Genomic DNA, 21,729 nt, shown 5'->3' with positions numbered 1-21,729 from the left:
CACAGGCTTAACTTTCAGTTGGGGAAGACCAGCAGGAATTATAATAATTAAGAAAATTATATAGGCTGATACATAGCAACAGTGCTATGGAAAAGAGAAGGGTAAGAGTATTTCAATATTTTTAAATTTCCAATTTTAATTTTTAATTTTAAGAGAGGTGGCACAGGACGTTCCTCCTGGTCCTTCCTGATGCCCCTGGCTCCTGCTTGACCTGAGGCACGTGGAAGCCACTCACCTCCAGGCTCTCCAGAATCTCCATGGCACCAAAGACCTTGACCTCGGAGCTGGTGTAGTGGTTGCTCAAAAGGATTTCAGCCTGGTCAGCATAGAGCCCTGGGCTGAAGGGCACTTCAGCCCCAACCTGCTCCACAGAGAAGAGGCTGCCAGGGATGGAGGCGGTGACCACCAAAGCTGTCTTCTCCATGCTCAGGCGCTTCAGCTGCTTGTCCGTCAGCCTGTGCATCGTGACCAAGCAGAGGTACTGGCCTGCGGAGACAGGTGTCCTGCCTTGTCCCCTCTCCCATGTACAGGTGCTATTCCTTCTCCCTGCTTCTCTAACCAGGGAACTCCTATGCATCCTCCAGAGTCCAGGTGACAAGTCACCTCCCCCAGGAAGCCTCCTGGGAGTCCCCCTGTGGGGCGCCTGGACCAGGTGGACATCTTCTCTGCCCAGCACTCCCTCTCTCTGTCTCAGAATCATCTATTCACCAGATCCTCCTTCAAGTGGCACTCTGGAAGCAGGGAGCATGTCAGGGCAGGCTCTGCATCTCAGGACCCAGCCTGCCTGGCCCGGAAGGAGGGTGAATAAAAGCCAAAAGTACAGGGACGTTGGCTGCAGGTTAAGCCAAGGCTGACTCCAGGACGGCCTGCAGCCCAGACACAGCAGGAGATTCTGTAAAGACATGGACCATGACTACTTTGGTTCCTGTCCTATCCTCCAGCCTGACCCAGAGTAGGTAGATTTGAGTTGAATGCACACTGTTTAACAGGGCCTTAGGAAGCTCTGCAAACCTGGGACCTGGATGCCTGGGCTAGAGTCCTTTCCATGGCCATACCTGCTGGGGTCCCATACATGAGTCCACCTCCTTGCTGGTCCTGTTTCTCTTAGTCCAATAGGGATAACATCACAGCCCTTATGGGCAGCATTAGGGAATAAATAGGGCAGCGGGACCACCACGTAAGGGCCTTCCCCGTGCTGACTGCTGGGCAAGGCCCTGAGCTTGGGCCCAGCAGCCACTGTGCCTGCAGGAAACATCTCCTGCACGTCAGACAGCAGCGGGTGTTGAGGACGCCCTAGTGCTGCTGTCAGAGGAGGAGGAGGGTAAGCACAGGCAGAGCAGGGCCTCCACCCTTGGCTTCCTGGACACCGAGACCTGACCACAACTGCAGACTGGGCTTATGGCCTGGCATCCTGCTGGTGCCAAGCTCTCCCAGCTGACAGGGTTGTCGGGAGAGCTGAAAAAAGTGCTCGATGACAACCAATAATCATTATCACAATAATCCTGACTGCTGCCACTGAGGACTCCATATGAGCCTGGCACTAAGCACATCACAGCAACTGTCCTACTGAATCCTCAAGCACTCTGTAAGGGGCACCACTCTTCTCAGAGCTGTGAGGTGATACTCCGGCACCCCTTGGGCAGCCCACGGTGCTGGCCCTCACTGCCACTGCTCTGGCTTCCCGGTCTCTGGAGCATGTGGGACCCAGCATGCTGTGCAGCCCTGGACTATTTAAAGGGGACACTCCATCCACCCCTCACTTACTCCATGCAGGCAGGGCCAGCCCCGCTGTCCCCATTTCATGGAGAGGAGGCAGCCTCAACCCCACAGGTGGAATAGCAAGAACAGCAGAAGACTCCACCTGGGTCTGACTCTACACTCTGCATCCTTTCTCTTGGTGCAGGTACTTGCTGAGGACAGCCACGACCTGACTCGGGATGGCCAACTCCTCTGGTCAGCCACATGGAACCAGAGGCCAGAGCCTTGGAACCAATTCCTAGGCTGGGCCCCAACCACCTCTGCCCCTCTGGACAGATAACCATTGTGAGCCAAATGCACTGAAGACAGAAGGCTTGCTCTCTGCAAGTTCATTTTCATCTTCAAATCCTTGCACATTTACCTAGAACAGCGTCGAACCCCGGCTCTACAGTGAAAACATCACGTGCTGAGAAATCCACCATGTCCTGCTTGAATTGCAGCTGGCAGCTGAGAAGGGACTCTGGGTGCAAGGTCTCGAGGACTTCCATCTGGGTGGGGGAGCACGCACCTAGAGATGGGGAGGGTGAGAAGGGCGGGGCCAGCCCCCGTGCCTGCCATGCAGGGCCCCCAGGCTTCCCAAAGCTTGGTGGTAATGCCTCGGTTTACAAAGGCCAAGAAGAAATTATACGAAGGAGGGGGCATCCTGAATCACAGGTTAATTTCTGATCAGAATTTCGGCGCTTGATCTAGAGCTTGTACCCAGGGCACGGCAGATGGACTGGACCCCCTAATGTGTGTCTTCTGCTCCTGTCAGCAGGGAAAAAGCGGGCGGTTTATTTCTGGACATTAGGAGGGTAATAGTTCTACACTAATACACCAAGCATCGCTCCGGCAACTGCGGAGTATTAGCCACTTGCACTGGGGTAGAAAAAGGGAGGTTACCAGGATGTAATAAAGTGGCTCCATTAATCAGGATGAGAATGGTGGTGTTTAATGCTGCCAGGTAAGTGATTTCAGAAAAACAGCTTATATTGACTTATTTATTTTTGGCAGCTCCCATCAAAGGCTGTCATGGGCAGAGGACGAGGTTGAATGTTCTATGCATGACTCGGGAGAGGTAATTATAAAAATTAAAATCCACGACTAGGCCTGCTAAGTCATTACTTTCTGGGATTAATGGTTGTAAATTGTGGCTTCCTTTGCTCTGGTGCCCTACAGCTGAAATTTCATTTCCAGCTCAGAAACAGGCAATTTCTGGGAGCTGAGCTCTTTTATGAAGACTCCTTTTACTGGCTTTACTTGTGGGGAACTAAAATTTCTAAAAAGCTGCAAGGAGTGGACAGGCTGGGGGTAAGTGCTCTCTTTGGAGGTGGTCTGAGTTTGAATAGGAACAACAGATAAAACCCCATTAGAAGGGCACAGATCCACCTCCCCACTCCCCTGAGCCTGGCAGGGCCCTCCCCAGACTGCCCGAGCCCTCTCTCATTCTGTACCTCTCAAGTTAGAGCTTCCGTCTCCCACAGTGACGATCACTCTGGAGGCTGTGGCCTTCTGGAAACTGGTCTGGACAGGGTGGACTCTATGGGCTACGATCCTCTGAGGGACGCTGATCACTATCTGGGGAGGGAGCCCAGGCAGCTTCATTGAGTGCCAACTGTGTGCTGGTCCCATGGTGGGTGTTTTCATGCGGCCTGTGACACAGGCATTACCCACTTCACAGGGGATAAAACTGAGGCTCAAAGCCTATGTGCCTGCCTGGCATATGGCAGAGCTGGGGTTAGAGCCAGGCTGGTCAGACTTCGTTGGTCCCATGGTGGGTGTTTTCATGCGGCCTGTGACACAGGCATTACCCACTTCACAGGGGACAAAACTGAGGCTCAAAGCCTATGTGCCTGCCTGGCATATGGCAGAGCTGGGGTTAGAGCCAGGCTGGTCAGACTTCGCAGCCCAGTGCTCTCCTACTGATCCAACTGCTGCTCCCAGCAACAGACCCAGGGAGCTGAATGGCGGCCTGCATTCATTCACTGGTCTGGGGTGTGATCTCTTCTGTTGATGAATTTGGCTAATTAATCTTGTGGCAGAGAGAAGGATCTGTTTTACTTTATTGTCATTTCCTCAGAATCAACCTGACCAACATGCAAACTCACACAGCCCAGGTAGTGAAGGGCCCACAGAATCCAGTCTGCCCAGATTTCCTTGGCTCATCCCCCTTGGCCTAGCCTGTGCCCAGTCATACCCAAACCCCTAGGCTGTTGGCCTCCTTGTGACAGGATGGCCTTTCTCGGCTCCCTCTGCTGGGATCCCTCCACCCTCCTCCAGAGCCCAGCCAGCCTACCACCTCCGGCCAGCACCCCGGTTCCAGCTGGAAGGCCATCTACCCCTCGGAGCGGGCGTGAGCACTCCTTGCCTCCCATGGGTCTCATTTCCAGCACAGCATGAACTCCCTGAGAGCGGGGATGGGGTCTCACTCCGTCCCAAATCCACCAGGGCTGTGGCCAATGCAGAGCCCTGGGCGGGCTTCTATCAACCTCCAGACTCCCCAGGGGCTCCTGCTGCCAAAGCACTGTCTCCTCTCAAGGGTTACCTGCCATCCCGAGGGAATGACAAGCTGCCTACCGCTGCCCTGCCCAGTGCTTTCCCAGCTCTGGACCCATCATTGCCTCCTATCTTCTCTTTTACCCACACACCCCCCACTTCCATGTGCTGACCAGGGTTAGGGGAGCCTCCCTCCGGAATCCCTCCCACATCCACCCTTAGTTTCCAGCTCTCCCAATGGTCCGAGCTGAGGCCCCATCCTCAGTCTACTGGCTGGTTACCCTGCAGCTACTCTCTCTCTCAAGAGCTCTGACAGGTATCAGGTAATCTTTCCCAAGCATACCCCTGATCTACATCACTCTTCACATTAAAAAAAATCCAGTGTCTGGCGTAAGCTTCAGCCTCTTTATGCTGGAACTGCAACACTAGCAGCTAATACCTACTGAGCACTTGCTATGTGCTAAGTGCCTTCTAAGTGCTTCACACATGTTAACTCATTTAACCTTCACAACAATATCCCCATTTTATAGGCAAGAAAACTGAGGAATGGAGAGGTTAAATAACTTGCCCAAGGTCATACAGCCTCTCAGTGGCCAAGCCTGGCTCTAGAGCCCACTCTCTTAACCTGCACCAAACTACCCTGAATCCAATGCATTTCGTGATCTGATCACAAAGCCAGACCCTGCTTCTTCCCAACCCCATGTTCCAGCCTCCCCCAGGCTCTGCTCCTGAACCCCACATACCTCTGCCCATGCCGTCCCCTCCCCTGACCATTCTCAGAGGCTCCTTCAGGAGAGCACAGCTTTATTATCAGTCAGAGTGCCTCTATCTGCAACCAGCTCACCCAAACCGCAGAGTCGTGGCACTAAATATGCAAACTATTAGGTTAAACTGCTGGATTCGATAAAGCACATGCTGGCTCTAAAAATGAGACATATTTGGACCTCGGCCAGACCTTGCTCATTGATTCATTCTCGGCTGGAGATAAATAGAAGAGAGAATGGTTTTTGTTCGCCTCCATAAAGACTCAAAAGGTGACTTGCTGGGGGAGGCTTAACTTTGCTGGTGACGCCAAATCCCAGTGCTGTCCTGCCCACGGCCGCAACTCCCTGGGAAACGCCCACGCCTGGGCTGTGGCTGCCAGGTTCCTGGCTGACGAAATGTTACCTCGCCAACCCCACGAGGTAACCTTTCGTCATTATATCATTTTGAACATGGGGAGACAGAGGCCTGGGAAGAAAAGGGAACTTGTCCCCATCTCAGAGTGGGTGGCCGATCCTAGGCTCATGACTCCCAGGTCTCCACCTCCTCAGATGGTACTAAGTGACCAGTGTTTCTTTCTTAAACAAAAGGGAGTCATAAGGCATTTTCCTAAAGGAAAGGTATTCGTGATCACAGGCTGCTGTGGTTCCAATGTGTCCCCCACGTTCATGTGCTGGAAATGTAACCCCCACTGCAACAGTGTTGAGAGGTGGGACCTTCAAGGGGTGATTAGGTCCCCACCTAATAGAATGGATGGATGCTATTATCGGGGAGTGGGCTCCTGATAACGGGATGAATTTTGCTCCCTCCCCCTCTCACTCCCCTATGTACTCTCTTGCCCTTCTGCCTTCTGCCATGAAATGAAGCAGCAAGAAGGCCCTCGCCAGGTGCCAGCCCCTCAACCTTGGACTCCCAGCCTCCAGAACTGTAAGAAATAAATCTCTGCTCTTTATAAATGACCTATTCTCAGGTATTTTGTCATAGCAGCACCAAATGGACTAAGACACAAGCCAAATGGTGCCTCCGAGAGGGTCACCTGTGCCTCACAGGCCACAGAGCCCCTTGTGCCTCTGGCTGCCCTCAAGCCCCACCTCCTTGTAGGTCCTCAGGTGCCCCGAGACCTCATAGTACACCGTCACAGATCCTGCATCCCGGGCCACAGCCACGCCTGTCTTGGGGTTGATGTGAAGGATGCTGTTGGCTGAGGAGCTCCAGGTTCCTGAGAGGCCTGGGGGAGGAAGTCCCAGATGTCACCCATCTTTCCCATGACTGGACACTCCAGCCAAAGCCCAGCTCACCTGGATGACCAGCCAGCCTCCCAGCTGGGCCCCATTGCCCAAGGGGGGTCCCTCAGCAGTTTCAGGCAAGAACCCACACTGCTTGCTGCTGCAGCCAGCTCCGGCCACTTGGGGCCATTTCTAGCTCCAGCCCGCACCTGCTCTCTGCACAGCTATGGCCTCAGCCCTGCTGCCACCCCTGCAATGCCCTTTGTACGAAGCTTTATCTGCCCTCCTGCCCTGAGAAAGGCAGTGTGCTGCCCCCAGGCCTTGCTCTCTGAAGGCCCTCCCTCATCTTCTCCCCCCACCCCCACTTATCAATTCCTTTTTAGGACACAGAAAGCAAGTGTTAGGCTCAGAGCTGTCATTACACAGCACTTCTGAGTTAAAAGTCAATCACATTACATGATAAATATAAAAAAAGAATTCAACAGCCACATTCTGTTTATGGCAAATTATATTTGTTTTTCTTTAAAGGTAGTGTTTAATTTCCTTTTAAAATGAACTTAATGAGGTACCAAAAGGGAACCAGTTTGAAAAAAATATTAAATAATTGTACACGTGTTACATGGTGGCATGGCAACGGCTGAAACGTGGAAACCACTGAAATGGCCCCATGTCTACTCAATGAATTAAAATTACAAATTCAGTTCCTCGGGTGCATTAGCCACATCCCAAGTTTTCACTTGCTAGGGGCTACTGAATTAGTGTAGATACAGGATATTTCCATAAGAGTAGAAAATTCTAATGGACGATACTGTCTAGAGTAGCATTTGGCAAACTTTTTTCTGTAAAAGGCCAGACAGTAAATATTTGGGGCTATGTGGCCCACATGATCTCTGTTGTTACATCTCAGCCTAGTAGTTGTAGGGTGGAAACAGCCATTGACATAAATGAATGGGCGTGGCTGGGTTCCAGTAAAATGCGGCCTGCTGCAAAACAGATGCAGCAGGCTGGATCTGGCCCTCGGATTTTTTCTACAGGCACACCTCCTGTGAGGTGACGAGGCACCACACCGAGGCACCGAGCTCCTCCCTGGGAGCTACTCCCATCTTCGTAAGTGCCCCTGACTCTGAAAGGTCTGCCTTGGTCAGATCTCTCTTACCTTCAAGGCTGGTCAGAACTGTGGCCAGGCAGAGGACATCCCCCACCACCACAGCTCCAGACAGCTCTGGGGAGATGGCCTGTAGGACGGGCAGCGGGACGAAGTCAGAGAGGCCCGGGTGCTCTGTGTCCCGTACGCTGAGCAGTGTCAGGCCAACGCTGACGGTGCGGACGACGCAGGTGTGGTTGGTGGGACCCTTCCCAATCTGCACAAAGTCATCTCTAGGCACAGGACAAAGAGAAGGGCTCTCAGTCTCAGGAGAGATGCCCCCACCTCTGGCAGGAGAAACGCAGCCCAAGTCCTCTGCTGAGCGAAGCTTTGAGTGACTGAGGTCCCCGATTGGGCTCCAACTCGTGTTTCCCAGGCCACTGCCCCAGATGAGAGCCCACCACAGGCGTGCACAGCTGACCTCCACTCTCATCACCCTGACAGACCCACAGCCCTCAGCCGGGAACTGCCAGTGGCAGCAGCAGCATCCCTGAATTCCAGAAGGGAAAGCCAAAGCCCAGAGAGAAAAGCCATTTCTGATCACAAAGTGCTTTCTGACCCTTTTCCCAGCAGGGCACTCAGACATCCTAGGGAGGCACAGGCTGCCCTTTACTAGGTAACTTGGAAGAGTGGTACGGCCTCTGCCCACTTCCTCTTCTGTGAAACAGGGAGACTAGCGTACCTGTGCCACAGGCTCAGCGTACGTATCCCATGACGTCACAGTCTAAAGCATTCAGAACAGCACCTGGTGTGCGGTGAGTGCTCTGCCAGTATCAGCTAATGCTGCTTTGGTGGAGGAGCTTGGATGGCGTAGGTGAGGGTTAAGGTCTCTGGCTCCATTCCCTTGCCTCCCTCATGCCTTCCAACTCCTGAGCCCTGCCTGACTTGGTCTCTATGAAGAGGTGCTCCTGCCACAAAAGGGCCACAGAGACTTCTGCAGTGTAGCTCAGGGGCCGGGAGAACCAGTTCCATTTCCTCCGGGGCTGCCTATATTCTGGACTGACAGACGGCCATGTTGTGCATTCAGAGCTCCACAGCTGCCAAAAGCCCTCATGATCACTCCCTCAGTCGATGGCCCTGGGGACTAGGCCATGTTCACCATGTGACAGGTGTGAGAACAGAGGCTTGGGGAGGTAACCTGCCCTGCCCAAGCTCACAGGCCCCACAAAAGGCAGAGCTGGGACCAGAACCAGGCCTAAATCCAAACCAGGTTCTTCTCATAATGGAAAACCCTCACACCTGTCCTAGGGTGGTTCAGCGACAGGGGAACACATCTACTACAGGGCCTGTGGGATGCCCAGGCTGGAATGGGCACCAACACCTGGATGTAATCTTCTGGAGCCTGCCCCAATCCCTCCCCCTTCCTCCTGGGACTGATGCTTGTCTTTCCTCCTCTGAGCTGGTCTGCAGCCCCCCTGGGCAGTGCTTCTCCACCTTTAGAGTTACCTGCAGGTCTTGCCAAAGCACAGACCGCTAAGCTCTGGAAATGTGCATTTCTAACAGTCCCCAAGGGGTGTCAGTGCTGCTGTCCTGGGGACCACACCTTGAGAACCACTGCTCCAGAGGCTCACAAGTTTCAGCAGGCCCAGGCTGAAGTCACGGCTCTCTCCTCCAGTCTGGAGACTGCCACCTCTCTTCACATCAGGACTGTGCCTGCAGTTGTATCTTGAAAGGGTCATGCAAAAAGAACCATGCTCAGAGCTGGATGAGCCTGGTATTCAAACCCCACTTCTTGGTTGTGTGGACCGGGTAAGTGGCTTAACCTCTCTGGGCCCCTACAACTGGGCTATGGTGAAGAGTCAGCATAATGGCATGCAGAAGGACTGAAGCACAGCAGACCCTCAGTGAACTCTGGACTCTTTCATCACTAGCACCTGAATATTCAAAGCTGTGTGCCTTGCTCTAACCAACATTTATAGGTATTGTGATTGATGCTATGATTGATGACAGGCCTAAATAACAGCCAAGACTGTTTACATCTCCCCTGCAGTCCAGCTTTCACTGACACATGAAAATCTTATTACAAACCCTCCAACCACAAACCCCACTATCTGTGTTCTGCTTCCTGCCATGTGGGCTCTCCCATGTTCCTTTTGCCTTCTGACCAAACCTGGTGCCACCTCTCCAGGCCCTGTGTGGTGTGCCCTTCTCTTGGAAACCAAGTAATGAAAATCTTCTTCCAAAAATTAAAGAAGGCACAAAAAGATGGAAAGACATTCCATGTTCATGGATTGGAAGAATTAACATTGTGAAAATGTCCATATCACCCAAAGCAATCTAGAGATTTAATGCAATCACCATCAAAATATCAATGACGTTCTTCACAGACATAGAAAAAACAATACTAACATTCATATGGAATAAGATAAGACCCCGAATAGCCAAAGCAATCCTGAACAACAAAAAAATAAAGCTGGAAGCATAACACTATCTGATTTCAAATTATACTACAAAGCTATAGTAACCAAAACAGCATGGTACTGACATAAAAACAGACACTCAGACCACTGGAACAGAATAGAGAACCCAGAGATCAATCCACTCACTTACAGCCAACTGATCTTTGACAAAAGCACCAAGAACATATATTGGGGAAAGAACAGCATTTTCAGTAGATGGTGCTGGAAAAACTGGATACACTTATGTAGCAGAATGAAATTAGACCCATACCTCTTGCCATATACCAAAGTCAACTCAAAATGGATTAAAGACTTAAACATAAGACCTGAAACTATAAAACTCCTAAAAGAAAACATAGGGGAAAAACCTCAGGAAGTAGGATTGGGCAAAGACATTATGAATAAGATCCCCAAAACACAAGCAACAAAGGAAAAATTAAACAAATGGGATTATATCAAACTAAAAAGCATCTGCACAGCAAAGGAGACAATCAACAGGGTGAAAAGACAACCTACAGAATGGGAGAAAATATTTGCAAATTATGCATCCAAGAAAGGATTAATATCTAGAATATACAAGAACTCAAACAACTTAATGCTAAAAAAACAAATAATCCAATTAAAAAACAGGCAAAGGAGCTGAATAGACATTTCTCAAAGGAAGATATACAAATGACCAATAGGTACATGAAAAAATGTTCAACATCACTAATCATCAGGGAAAAACAAATCAAAACCAAACTGAGATATCATCTCACCCCAGTTAGACTGGCTATTATCCAAAAGACAGAGAATAACAAATGCTAATGAGGATACAGAGAAAGGGGAACCCTTCTACACTGTTGGTGGGACTGTAAATTGGAGCAGTCACTGTGAAAAACGGTATGGAGTTTCTTCAGAGAACTACAGATAGAACTGCCATACGATCCAGCAATCCCACTGCTGAGCATATACCCAAAGGAATGGAGATCATCATGTCAAAGGGACACCTGCATTCCTGTGTTCATTGCAGCTCTGTTTACAATAGCTAAGATATGGAATCAACCGAAATGTCCATCAGCAGATGACTGGATAAGGAAAATGTGATTTATATACACAATGGAATACTATTGTGCCATAGAAAAGAATGAAATTCTGCCATTCACAGAAACACGGATGAACTCAGAGGAAATTGTGTTAAGTGAAATAAGCCAGGCACAGAAAGAGAAATACTGCATGTCCTCACTCATAAGTGGGAGCTAAAAAAGAAAGAAAGAAACAAATATGCAACAAACAATACTTTGAACATTCAGAGAGAAAGAACAGAACTGTGGTTATAGCAAGAGGAAAGGGGGACGGGAAGGGGGGAAAGGGAGAAACTGGTGAATGGACACAAAGAATGAGTATGCTTTGTAATGACAAACATGCTAACTATCCTGATTTGACCATCACATACAGTACACATATACTGATGGTCAACTCTATACCTGGCAAATATGTATAATCGATTATGTTTCAATTAAAAAAAAATCTTCTTTCACGGGCACTGGCCTCTCTGCATCATCACCCAGTCACCTATAATTAATTTAAATCCAGGTAAAATCCAGATAGGCCTTCATGTGAGAAATAAGCATCACCCCCACTTTACCTGTTAGTGGCAAAGTTGAGGACTGAATTGTGAGTGTGGAAGATGTCTCCGGAGTTGTCGTGGAAGTGGACAGTGAAGGTAACGGTCATTCCCAGAGGCAGGGCTGCCAGACCCTCCTTGCTCTGGGTGTGCAGGGCAGGGCTCATGGAAATCCTCAGGTAAGAAACAGGAGACACCTGGCAGGCAACAAGGAGGTACAATGATCACTGTGCTGGGGACTGGCCTCCCCCAAAACTCAATTTCAATTCCTGCCCCAGCAAATCCCTACACCTCAGGGACAGCTGCGGGCTGGAATGAACCCAGGGTCATAAGAAGAGGAAAGGCCTTGTTCCCCAGAACGTCCCCACTTAGTGACAGAGTTCCCACCTCTCCACACAGTGGACCAGCCTTGCTTAAAGAAAACCCAACCCAGGAGAGTCAAAATCCATGTCTTTGAAAACTTAGATCATTATTCACATTGTAAACATAGCCATTGGGGTGCAAATGCTCTATTTCTTCAGAGGACCTGGCTCATGGGGCATTTAATGCCCACGTGAATGGCAGAGGCAGTTGTGACCAGGGACACCACGTGCCTGTAGGTGCTCTAGGCAGAGGAGGGAAACATGGGTTTCTGGAGCCCAAGAACCCAAGCTCCATAAAAAGCAGCTCGGGTTCTCTGATTCCAGGTAAAAATCCACCCTGGCCAAAAAGCTAGCTGCCAAAAGTTTGAATTTCTTTGACAAAGTTTGGCACTGCAGCATCTGTTACGCAGTTAGTGCTCATTACGTATTTGTTGAAATAGGATGAGCATTCGGTTGCTTTCACTCACTCAAAAACCAGGGTGGGAGTTTCCTGCCAGGCATTCACTTTGGAACAAAAAGACATTCACAAAGTAGGCCTGTGACCAACTCTGAATTTTAGACAAAGTCTAAAAATTCAAGTGATCATGTATTTTCTCTGTCACCTAGGATTCAGAAAGTGGCCATGATAAGATATGGAAGGAAAATTCTGCTCAGAATAAACCCAAGAAGTTGACCCAAGGATGCCCGAGAAGGTCCCTGTCACTAAGGAACACAGTGTGGAGGAGGGGACAAAAGGATACAAGCCCAGGCCAGGCATTCTTAGCTTCTCAATCACGTGCAACCTTGAGCAAGTCACTTCTGCTCTGAGTCTCAGTCTCCTTCTCTGTAAAATGGGCCATCTCATTCTCAAAGGTGCAGTGTCTGTCATGGACTGGATGTATCATGACTGCATGTCAGATACCGAGCACTTCATTTAAGGCTCTTAAGAGCCGACCCCATTCCAGGCACCAGGTAGGCTCAGAGCAGGGGCTCGTCGATCTGTGGTGATGATGTCAGTAGTTGGGTGGAGCACAGGCATGCCAGTCAGGAAGCTGTGGCACCAATCCCAGCTCTGTGACCTTAGGCCAATCATGGACCTCACTGGGCCTCAGTTTACCCATCTATGAAACAAGGTCATTGGAATCAATCATCTGCAAGGATTTTTGGCTCTGACAGCCACAAGATGCCATAGCTTTTTATCTACCTAGGACCTTTGCCTCTAAATTATTCCTAAATAAATTCCTACCTAAAATTTCTCAGTCGAGAGGTGAATATACTCACTTTTACACCCAAGAGAGAAAAACAGGACCGCAGTGCTATTGCTTTTATTACTTCAAAATGGAGGAAAATACAATCATACCTTTACGGCAACAATGACGGTTTGGTTGGCTCCGAAAGGTTCTTGGGCAATCACTTCGATCGTGGATGTCCCGATCACAGACCCCGACACCAGGAAGCCCTTCTCATCTATGTGCACGACAGGAACCTTCTCGGGCCCATCCAGAACTCGGTAGCTCAGAGAGGCCACACTATCCCTTTGGAAAATAAAACAGGCCTGTTTTTACAAATGGCGGTGGCAGGAGCAGGTCACAGCGAGTGGGCCATGTACAATGCCACTAGATCCCACAGTCTGAAGTTCCCAACTGCTCCTGGGAAAAGAAAAAAGCCCAATCTTGGCCCGCGGTGCATCAGGACCACAAGCATCAGCTGTCTGAAGCCTCATCAGTCACCACGGAGAACCTAATACATAAAACCGACAGTTCAGAGGGGAGCACCACATCTCTCTCTGCCAAGAGCAGTGCCTGCCGCGGGTCGGCCAGCAGGGACAGAGAGACCGCGAAGGCTGAGTTTCTTTCATCAGCTACACAGGACATTTACTGTAAAAGATTGTTTCTGTGGCAAATTGTTTTCAATTTACTGAAGCAAGGCAGCCTGGCATAGTGGAGAGAGGAGGGGCTTCAAGTCAGGCAGAGCCCAAGGCCAGTCCCAGTGCCCTCTGCCAACAGCTGTGTGCACTTTCTGACCCCTCTCTGAGCCTCAATTTCCTCAAATGTGAAGGGGGAGTGATGATTCTGCCTGGTTCTATTTCCGAGGGCTGTTAATAGGATAAAAGTGGGCTACCCGCTAAGAAAGAGGCTTGTAAACTACTGATAGCATACACTGGATAGGAGACTTACGCAGTATTCTATATTCTGTTACATATTCATTAATATAGTAAAGAATCAACAAGAAGGAAAAGCCTCCAGCTCCCAGGGAAAGCCCTGCTCCTCACCTCCCTCTCTGTCCCAGCCCCACAGATCCTCCCCAAGTGACTTTAAGCAAATGGTACTGCCTCTGCCTTGACTTTCTTCCTCCACCAACCCCCTCCTCTTAACCTGAGGAACCCCTGTTCACCCTTCAAGACCCGCACCTCACGCATCTCCGTCTGTGACATGCCTCCCCTAAATCCTCAGTGGAGGGCCCTTCTTTGGGTCCCGGCTTAACCATTATAGCTCGCTTTGTTATAGCCTTCTCATGCTGGGCTATACTCTTCCAGGGCACCCTATGTCACTCATCTCTGTGTTCTGAGCCTAGCACAGAGCTGGACCCTTAGTTGCTTTTGGTTGAATGAACACGGTATGGGTGTGTTTCATGCAACATATAAGTGGCACTGCAGGCCCACTTTACAACTGCTGTTTAAACACAAGTCATCCTTATGAAAGGGATCTTCTTCACATTGAAGGTACGAATTACTTCTGCAGCCACTCTCAAACAGCGCTCCCAAACGTTACTGTGCACCGGCATCAGCTGGGGGTATGGTTAGAGTACAGCTTCTGCTTCCACTGATCTGGTGTGGGACCTGAAATTTGCATTTTAACATGCTCCCAGGTGATGCTGGTTCATGGACTACACTTAAGAGTGGCAAGTCAGGAAAACACAGGGGCATCTGAAAAATGTAATATTTTCAAGTTGGTACTTTTTTCCTTCTAAGATACTGAATTTCAGCAGCTAGAATGGAAATGTTTCTAGGCTATAGGGAGGAAAAAGGGGACTCATGCAGAGAAATGATGTAGAGAAGCAGAGGAAGCCCAGGTGAAGAGCAGGAGGCACACGGAAGCTGCCTCCATTTCAAGCACAATACCAAGGAGGATTCACTTAAAGCCCCCACGGCTCCTGACAACTTTGACAAATGAATTGTCTGATGCAAGCACAGCTTCACAGCCCTGCTGAAAACAAGAGCTGAGTCACATACCTGTTTGTCTGGAGCTTTATAAATGAGTTGGGAGACATTAGTATTTGTTCTGCTTCTATTTCAGGATTCAGCAGCAGCAACTTCTCAAAAACCTGGAAAAGAGGGTGAATTTTATTTCCTAGGGTACACTGGAGCCACATGCGGTCCAGGTATCTGCCGTTCTCCCAGTAGTGAAAGCCAAGGGGGACCAGAGAGGAGAAAAACCATTGCCAGCACCTGGCCAGGAAGCTAGTGACGTGATGGGAAGGGCTGAGTTTAAAGAGAGGCCAAAGGAGTGATGAGAAAAATCAGGCAGGTTTGCCTTTGTGCATCCCATGGGAGCTGCTTCATGGAGCCAAGAGACACCACCTCTCCCTCTGTTCCCAGGTAGAGAGAACGTCACCTACCAGGATGTGTACATGGAAGGCAGCAAGCAGAACTACAGGGACTGGAGTCTTGCTCACGTGTAACTCTGCCAGGACTGAGCCTGGGGAAGCACCATCTAAATTCTCCGTTTTCTCACTGAGACACCTGCGCCTCACTGTCCCATCTCAGAACAACCCCTACTCGATCATCTTGGCTCTCCCTCGTTTCCTTTCTCTTGCCATGCTCTTGCAGGATCCCCCACAGATGGTGCAGGGGTGTGTCATGAGTTCAGTCCAGCAGATGATAAAGCTGAGAATGGCAGGTCACATCTGATCCTGTCCCTCCCAGGGCCCACAGTGGCAGCACATACCTGGGAACTCCACACTCCTTCTCTGCGAGGCTCCTGGCATGCCCATCACTATCTAAGTCCCCTTCTCAGGGGCAGTCACATGCTGGGCAGTTAAACTTGTGCTTTGAGCACCTCACCGGCTCTGATCAGACCAGCTGGATTCCCCAAAGGGCCTGAGCACCTGGGCCAGTGTCTCTATTCCTTGAGCTGATGGATGAGGTTCCAAGAGGAAACTGGCCTGATTCCCCTCCTTCCCAGCACCTCTGTGTTCTGACTATACTTAAGCCTAAATTTCCTTGTCTGTAAGATGGGTCTAAAACAAATAATCCTTGGAATGCCTGCCTTAAAGAGCTATGGGATTCATGTGATGTGATGTAGAACTTCCTAAATGGTGACTGAGAAATAGTCTTTGGGAGCTGGATGGGGTTTTGGTGTCAGGTGAGTCCAGGGCAGGCTCATATGCCACCTCCTCCAGGCAGGTAGCATCAAGAGCAAGGCAGTCTACTGACTGTGACTGGGACACACTTACCACACCGCAAATACAGTCACAAATAGGCTTCCTCCTACTTTTCTTACAACATGAGTTCTTTGCCCTCCCTCTTTAGATAGAGGTGGATTTGCAAGAGATATCTCACTTTCTGGTGGACTTCAAGCAAAGCAGCAGTGCAAGCACCATGGTAAATGGCAACTGATAACCAACCTCACCGTCAGGGAGATAACAGGGAGTGGTAGGGCCTACAGCAAACTGGAGAGTACAGCTCCACTAAAGGGAAGGCTGCTTCTCACCTGCTGATTCTGACATGTGACAAAATGCCATGTCTTCAGGACAAGCTGCATATTAAATTTTTATACACAATCTTCCTATTTTTAAATGTTGGCAACAAATAAAAGTTGTTTAAAGGGTCTGAGTGAACTGGATAAAAACATCTTTGGGATGGATACAGCTTCTCTAGTTTCTGATTCACTCAATCTCCATCTGCTGTCAAGTAGGGAAACTGAAGCACAGAACTGTTAAGTGACCCAACTGAGGTCACCGAACTTGGAAGCTGCAAAGCCTTGTCTTTAATTCTACAATAGGTGCCAGAACTTACTGTTTCATCTTTAGCCAGGAAGAACATGTTTTTGTGTTTGTATCTGTGTGTGTATATGTGTCTGTGTGTATTTGTGTCTGTGTGGATACGTGTATCTCTCTTTGTGTATGTATGTCTGTAAATGTGTGTGTGTGCATGTATATATGTCTGTGTGCCTATGTATCTGTTTATGTGTCTGTGTTGAGTGTGTATGCATGCACTTGTGTAGGCAGAGCTGAGGGGCTGGCAAATGGGTATTTCTTTCTTTGAAAATCTGCTTCTTTGCTCCTGATTAGGCATGTGCTTGGGTTAGAAATAGTTTATTTGTTCTTGAGGAGGGGACTTGAATCCATTTCTTTTCTCATGATATTTAGCGCATGCTTTCAGTTTCTCTTTGTAGTTTAGGAGGACCCAGGAGTTACTGAGTCCCAGATGAGCAGAATGAGGCTCTTGAAGCTAAAAATGCCCTTTAGAGCCAAATTGTTAAACTCTCCCATTTCACAGAGGGACCCAGAGGGGCAAGGACTTGCTCAAAGTCCCATCTTGTGAGTACGAGGGACAGGTACAGAGAGAGGTGGGGGCCAGGCTCTGGGCAGGACAAGCACTAGGCTCTGAGTTGTGACTCAGTGGCTCTAAACAGGTTCTCTCCCTCTGAGGCTGTTTTCCAGTTGTCTGCCTGGCATGGCCCCTCTTTTAAGGCCACCTCTCACATACTGTGACCCTTCACCTCCCTGGGCCTCAGATTCATCAGCCAGTGGCAGCACCTGCCCCACAGGCTTCATGTGTACACTGGATGAAGAAGGGCATCTGTCTCTATTACATGCTCTATGAGTGTTTGTTAAACAAACACAGATAATTAAATTAATGGCCCAGATCAGACACAGTGAGCTCCAGACTCCTACCATGAAGGCATACCCCAGACCCCACGCTCAGAATTAGCTATTTTTTGGAACACATCAAATTATTTCCAACCTCCGGGCCTTTGCATATACCATCCCCTCTACCTGGCCTTCTGCTGACCCCTCCAGTCCTGACATATCACTCCTCCATGGAGCCTTCAGTCAGTGCTATCTCTGGGCTCCCACAGCACCTTACACAACCCAACCCCATACGTGCCCCCCACTCAGCACAATGTGATGAATTCATCCAGCTCCCCCAGCAGACTGAGAGCTCCTTGGGGGCAAGGAGGGCCCTCTTCACATCAGCACCCCCAGGCCCAGCCCTAGGCCAGCAGAAGGGCTGATGCGCACTTATATGGCCCCTGGGAGAAGAAGGAGCCACTGACACTCACTCTCCCTCTTGTATGTGGCTTTTGCCCACCTGTCCTTTACCTGGATTTGGATCTCATCAGAGAGTTCTCTGGCGAGGCCATGCAGCTGCCCAGCTGCAGGGTCCAGAGCCTTGACCACCACCCTCAGCCCCGTCCGGCCTTTCACCCGGCCGTGCACGTTCATGGCAAAGTTGTACTGTGATGGGAGCTGGACAGATGCCTGGGAAAGACAAACATGTTTTCAGGGGAAAGGCCCGGGGCCCCAGCGTTGCCAAAAAGGCAGAATCAGACAACATCCACAGAGTCCTGGCCGTCAGGCCCTGCCAGGGGCTGCCTTCCCACCCAGGCTTTGTCTGCTAACCCCAGGGTGATGCAGACCGCAGTCACCCCAGCACTAACCCTGCCGTGTTTTACAATGTGCAAAATGCTGGGTCAACCCATGTGAGCCAGGGTCTTTGTGGCAGACTGCCAGAGGGTCTTAGTGTATGGGGGTATGTTATTAGGAATCACCAGAGGGATGCTAGCCTTTGTGGGGTTTCCTGCAGAGCCTGCTATTATGGGACATCTGTTAATATGTCCCACTGCCTGTGTCCCATGGAAGCAATCTAGGGAATCCCCATGCACTGTGGACAGGACCCTGTCCCCACCAGATGGGGAAAGGGAGGCATTCGTCCTACACTAGGCAAACTCAGGCAGCCTTGAGAAACCCCATCCCCGTGCCTGGCCCTCTCTCCAGGCCTCCATCCCCATTGTCCACGGATGAGGCAGGAAGTAACATTTCTAACCACCCCCACTCAGGTCCCTTGTGACCAAAGCCTGCCTGGACTTGTAGCCTGAGGTCATAGGGGCCAGTGCCCAGTCCTGTTCACCCACTAGCTTGCTAGGCAACCCTGAGCATGTCCCTTCCTGTTTCTAGACTTCAGTTAAAGAGGGGTTTAGTAGGTTCTCTACAGTATCATCCAGCTGTGAGACTTCAGGAGGGGACAGGGCCCCTAGACAGGGCTAAGAGAAGGCGAGTTCGGCCTCTAGAATAAAGCAGGAGGAAACGCCAGGGCTGGCAGACAATATCTCAGAAGGTGGGTCAGAAGCTGCACAATAAGCTCTGTGACATTCTAGAACTTCCGTGACTTCCCCACAAGGCTGCTAACTTTGCTGCCTTCTGCTAGTAGAATTACCTGTCAACCCATCTGTAGTGGTTAGTGTTTGGGAGGAATCCCGATGAGCCTCAGGAGAGGGCAGAAAGGGCCAGAACTACTCTGGACACAAAGGTGTAAGACCTCCTGTGAGCAGATGTGATGGAAACCCTCTCTACCTCTGGGGTGCTGGCTTGGGGCAGGGGTGGGCGAGGCCCCGGGCAGGGTAGTTACCTCGTGGTGACGCCCTCGGACTTCCAGGATATCCCGCTTGGTGACAGACCAGTGAAAGGTCAGGCCTGGCACGGCATTGCCAAAAGAGAAAGGGTTCTGGTTGTTGGTGATCCCGGTGACGTAGACAGGCATCTGAGGGGAGAAGCCAGGCCCTGTGAGCACTGAGTCTCAGCACTGGGAATGTCCCTCGGAACCCCTGGGACACTGCCTGAACAGCCCTCCACCACCTGGGTACTGTTCTGCCTCCTTCATGCAAGAGGAGCTGTGCCCAATTCTTCCCTAACTAGAGAAGCACACGGCGCGTGTTAGGTAAGGTTTGGTCAGATACTGAAAGATCAAACCAGAGGCAGGACCAGTCCCTCCCCGTCCTGTCCCTCTCCTGCTGTGGGCTGTACCTCCCCGTGGCCCAGAGACCCATTTCTGTGTGGTCCCCTGGAGCTCTAGGGCGCCTGTGGACCTCCAGCACAGTTTGCGCTGTCCCACAGTCCTTAAGCCTCCTCCCCTCTCTCCCCAAACCCAGCAGGACACCCTCCTCACACGGTGGGGCATGGGTGGGCTCCTCAGTCTCTACTGGCTGAGCACCTGCCAGAGGCCACAGGTGGAGGTGATACAGCGAGAGGCAAAAACAGGCCGAGCCAGGCTGCCCAGGTGATCCCCAGAGCCACCACCCACTAGCTGGGTGACCTTGGGCACGTGTTTTAAGCATTCTGTGTGTTCACTGGCTCATCTGTCACATGGAGACGGTTCTGACACCAACCTCACGGTGTTGTCATGAACACCAAGCAGGACCGGTACACAGAATGCACTCAGTGGAGCAAGTGCGATGGACAGGTGAGCTCCTGCAACACACCCGGTAGTGTTCTAGGTGTGGGCAGGTGGCCGTCCAGTGGGGAGGTAGACTCACAACTCGAGGGGATGAACGCTATGCCTCACAGGAGCTTGTGCCCCAAGAGAGCAAGGGAGACGCCTCCCCGGCCTGGAGCACGAGGTGAAGCTTGAGCTGCACCCCACAGATAAACAGGGGCAAGCAGCTGAGGGGGGTGGAGAAGTGTTCCAGCACAAGGAATGGCGTTCTAGCCGCGGCTCCCCCAAGCTCATCCAGGCCCAGGCTTCAGAGCCCAAGACCTCCCGACAGGCTGTACGGAGAGCCCAGGCATGAGGGCTCGAAAGGTTCCCACCTCACCTGGGTCCCCGTCCTCATTCGTGTGATGGGGGCACGGATCCTTACTGCCCGGAGCAGCAGCACCTCCACCTCCACAAGATCCTGGAAGAGAGATCGGGGCTTAGACTGGCTGGGGGTAGGGACTCTGTGCTAGTGAGGAGTGATTTAGGAAGGGAGCCCTCCAAGGGAAGGAGGTTCTTTTCGGAGTCACGTGGTGAGAAGGCACCTCCAGGGTGCCCAGCACCATGCTCATCTACCCAAGGAGACCTGGCTTTGTGGGTGGCTTGTGCCACATGGACCAGCCACAGCCTCTCCCATGCCCTCAGGGGTCCCAGCCTGGTCTTCTGAGCCTGCAGACCTATCTGAGCCAGCTGCTCCAGGTCAGCACTGCAGACCTGGGGGTAGGGACCAGGTTCTGTTCTTCTCTAGGGTGGGGAGCCCTCATAGGACAGTTGTCCAGACCCTACTAACCCCAAATCTAGCCTGTCTCTCTGACTGAGCAGGGTACAGGGATAAATGCTGCAGCCAATTAGAGTCTGATTAGAGCAGATCTCCATTATGAACACTATACTCCTATTAACCTGGCCAAAAACTGATCTCATTGGCTTCTCCATAGGTCTGGTGAGTCATGCTGAACTCAGGCTACTAAAGCCCTTTTGATGTATGCTCATGCCAAGCCCTCCTTCTGTGCCTTGTGATTTGGGCTAATGCCTGCACACAGTAGGTACGCTCGATGAGCATTCATTCCCTTCCTTCTCTTCATCCTTCTCACTGCTCAGTCTCCTCCTGCCAGCCCTGGCCCACCCCTCAGCTTTGAGGTACTGATTCTGTGACCTGGACTGGACAGATGGAACTGGAAGCATATGACTAGAATGACATGCTCGGCACAGACACACAGGCCTCAGGCTGAGCCCCTGCCTCTCAACAGAGCTGGTGGCACAGCCCCTCCATCTGCCAAGGACCACCAGGGCCCTTCCCCAGTGCCTCCCCCAACCTGCCAGATGGGAGGCCCAAGGAGGGAGGTGGCCCAGCAAGGTCAGACCACAAGGAGGAGGGACAGCCAGGAGGGAAATACAGCTGTGTGCCCCGCTGGCTGAACTTCTAGCCACCTGGGCCCCCAGGAGGAGGAAAATGAACCAGTTCCTAAGGCCACAATCCTTTCTTTTTTTTTGTCTTTTTTTTTCCGTGTCCGGCAACGGATTGCAACCCTCAGTGTCGCCCCC

The 21,729-nt window shown here is 50.9% G+C and overlaps 1 protein-coding gene across 1 annotated transcript in view; it reads right to left on the bottom strand.

Annotated features, from left to right (window-relative positions):
• The window catches only part of NUP210 (nucleoporin 210kDa), a 52,969-nt gene that overhangs the window by 5,824 nt on the left and 25,416 nt on the right, over positions 1 to 21,729 (bottom strand). The window contains exons 12-22 of the mRNA XM_008587832.1: positions 20,528 to 20,608; positions 19,345 to 19,476; positions 18,039 to 18,197; positions 14,944 to 15,035; positions 13,072 to 13,246; positions 11,392 to 11,567; positions 7,378 to 7,598; positions 6,087 to 6,223; positions 3,192 to 3,315; positions 2,120 to 2,266; positions 236 to 486 (exon numbers count right to left, since the gene is read on the bottom strand). Coding sequence (XP_008586054.1) covers positions 236 to 486; positions 2,120 to 2,266; positions 3,192 to 3,315; positions 6,087 to 6,223; positions 7,378 to 7,598; positions 11,392 to 11,567; positions 13,072 to 13,246; positions 14,944 to 15,035; positions 18,039 to 18,197; positions 19,345 to 19,476; positions 20,528 to 20,608 — 1,695 coding nt within the window. The remainder of the gene's footprint in view (positions 1 to 235; positions 487 to 2,119; positions 2,267 to 3,191; positions 3,316 to 6,086; positions 6,224 to 7,377; positions 7,599 to 11,391; positions 11,568 to 13,071; positions 13,247 to 14,943; positions 15,036 to 18,038; positions 18,198 to 19,344; positions 19,477 to 20,527; positions 20,609 to 21,729) is intronic.

Source organism: Galeopterus variegatus, unplaced genomic scaffold (genome assembly GCF_000696425.1).
Source record: "Galeopterus variegatus unplaced genomic scaffold, G_variegatus-3.0.2 Scaffold4555, whole genome shotgun sequence".
In the NCBI taxonomy this organism is placed as follows: Eukaryota; Metazoa; Chordata; class Mammalia; order Dermoptera; family Cynocephalidae; genus Galeopterus; species Galeopterus variegatus.
This window is presented reverse-complemented; position numbering and strand designations above follow the sequence as displayed.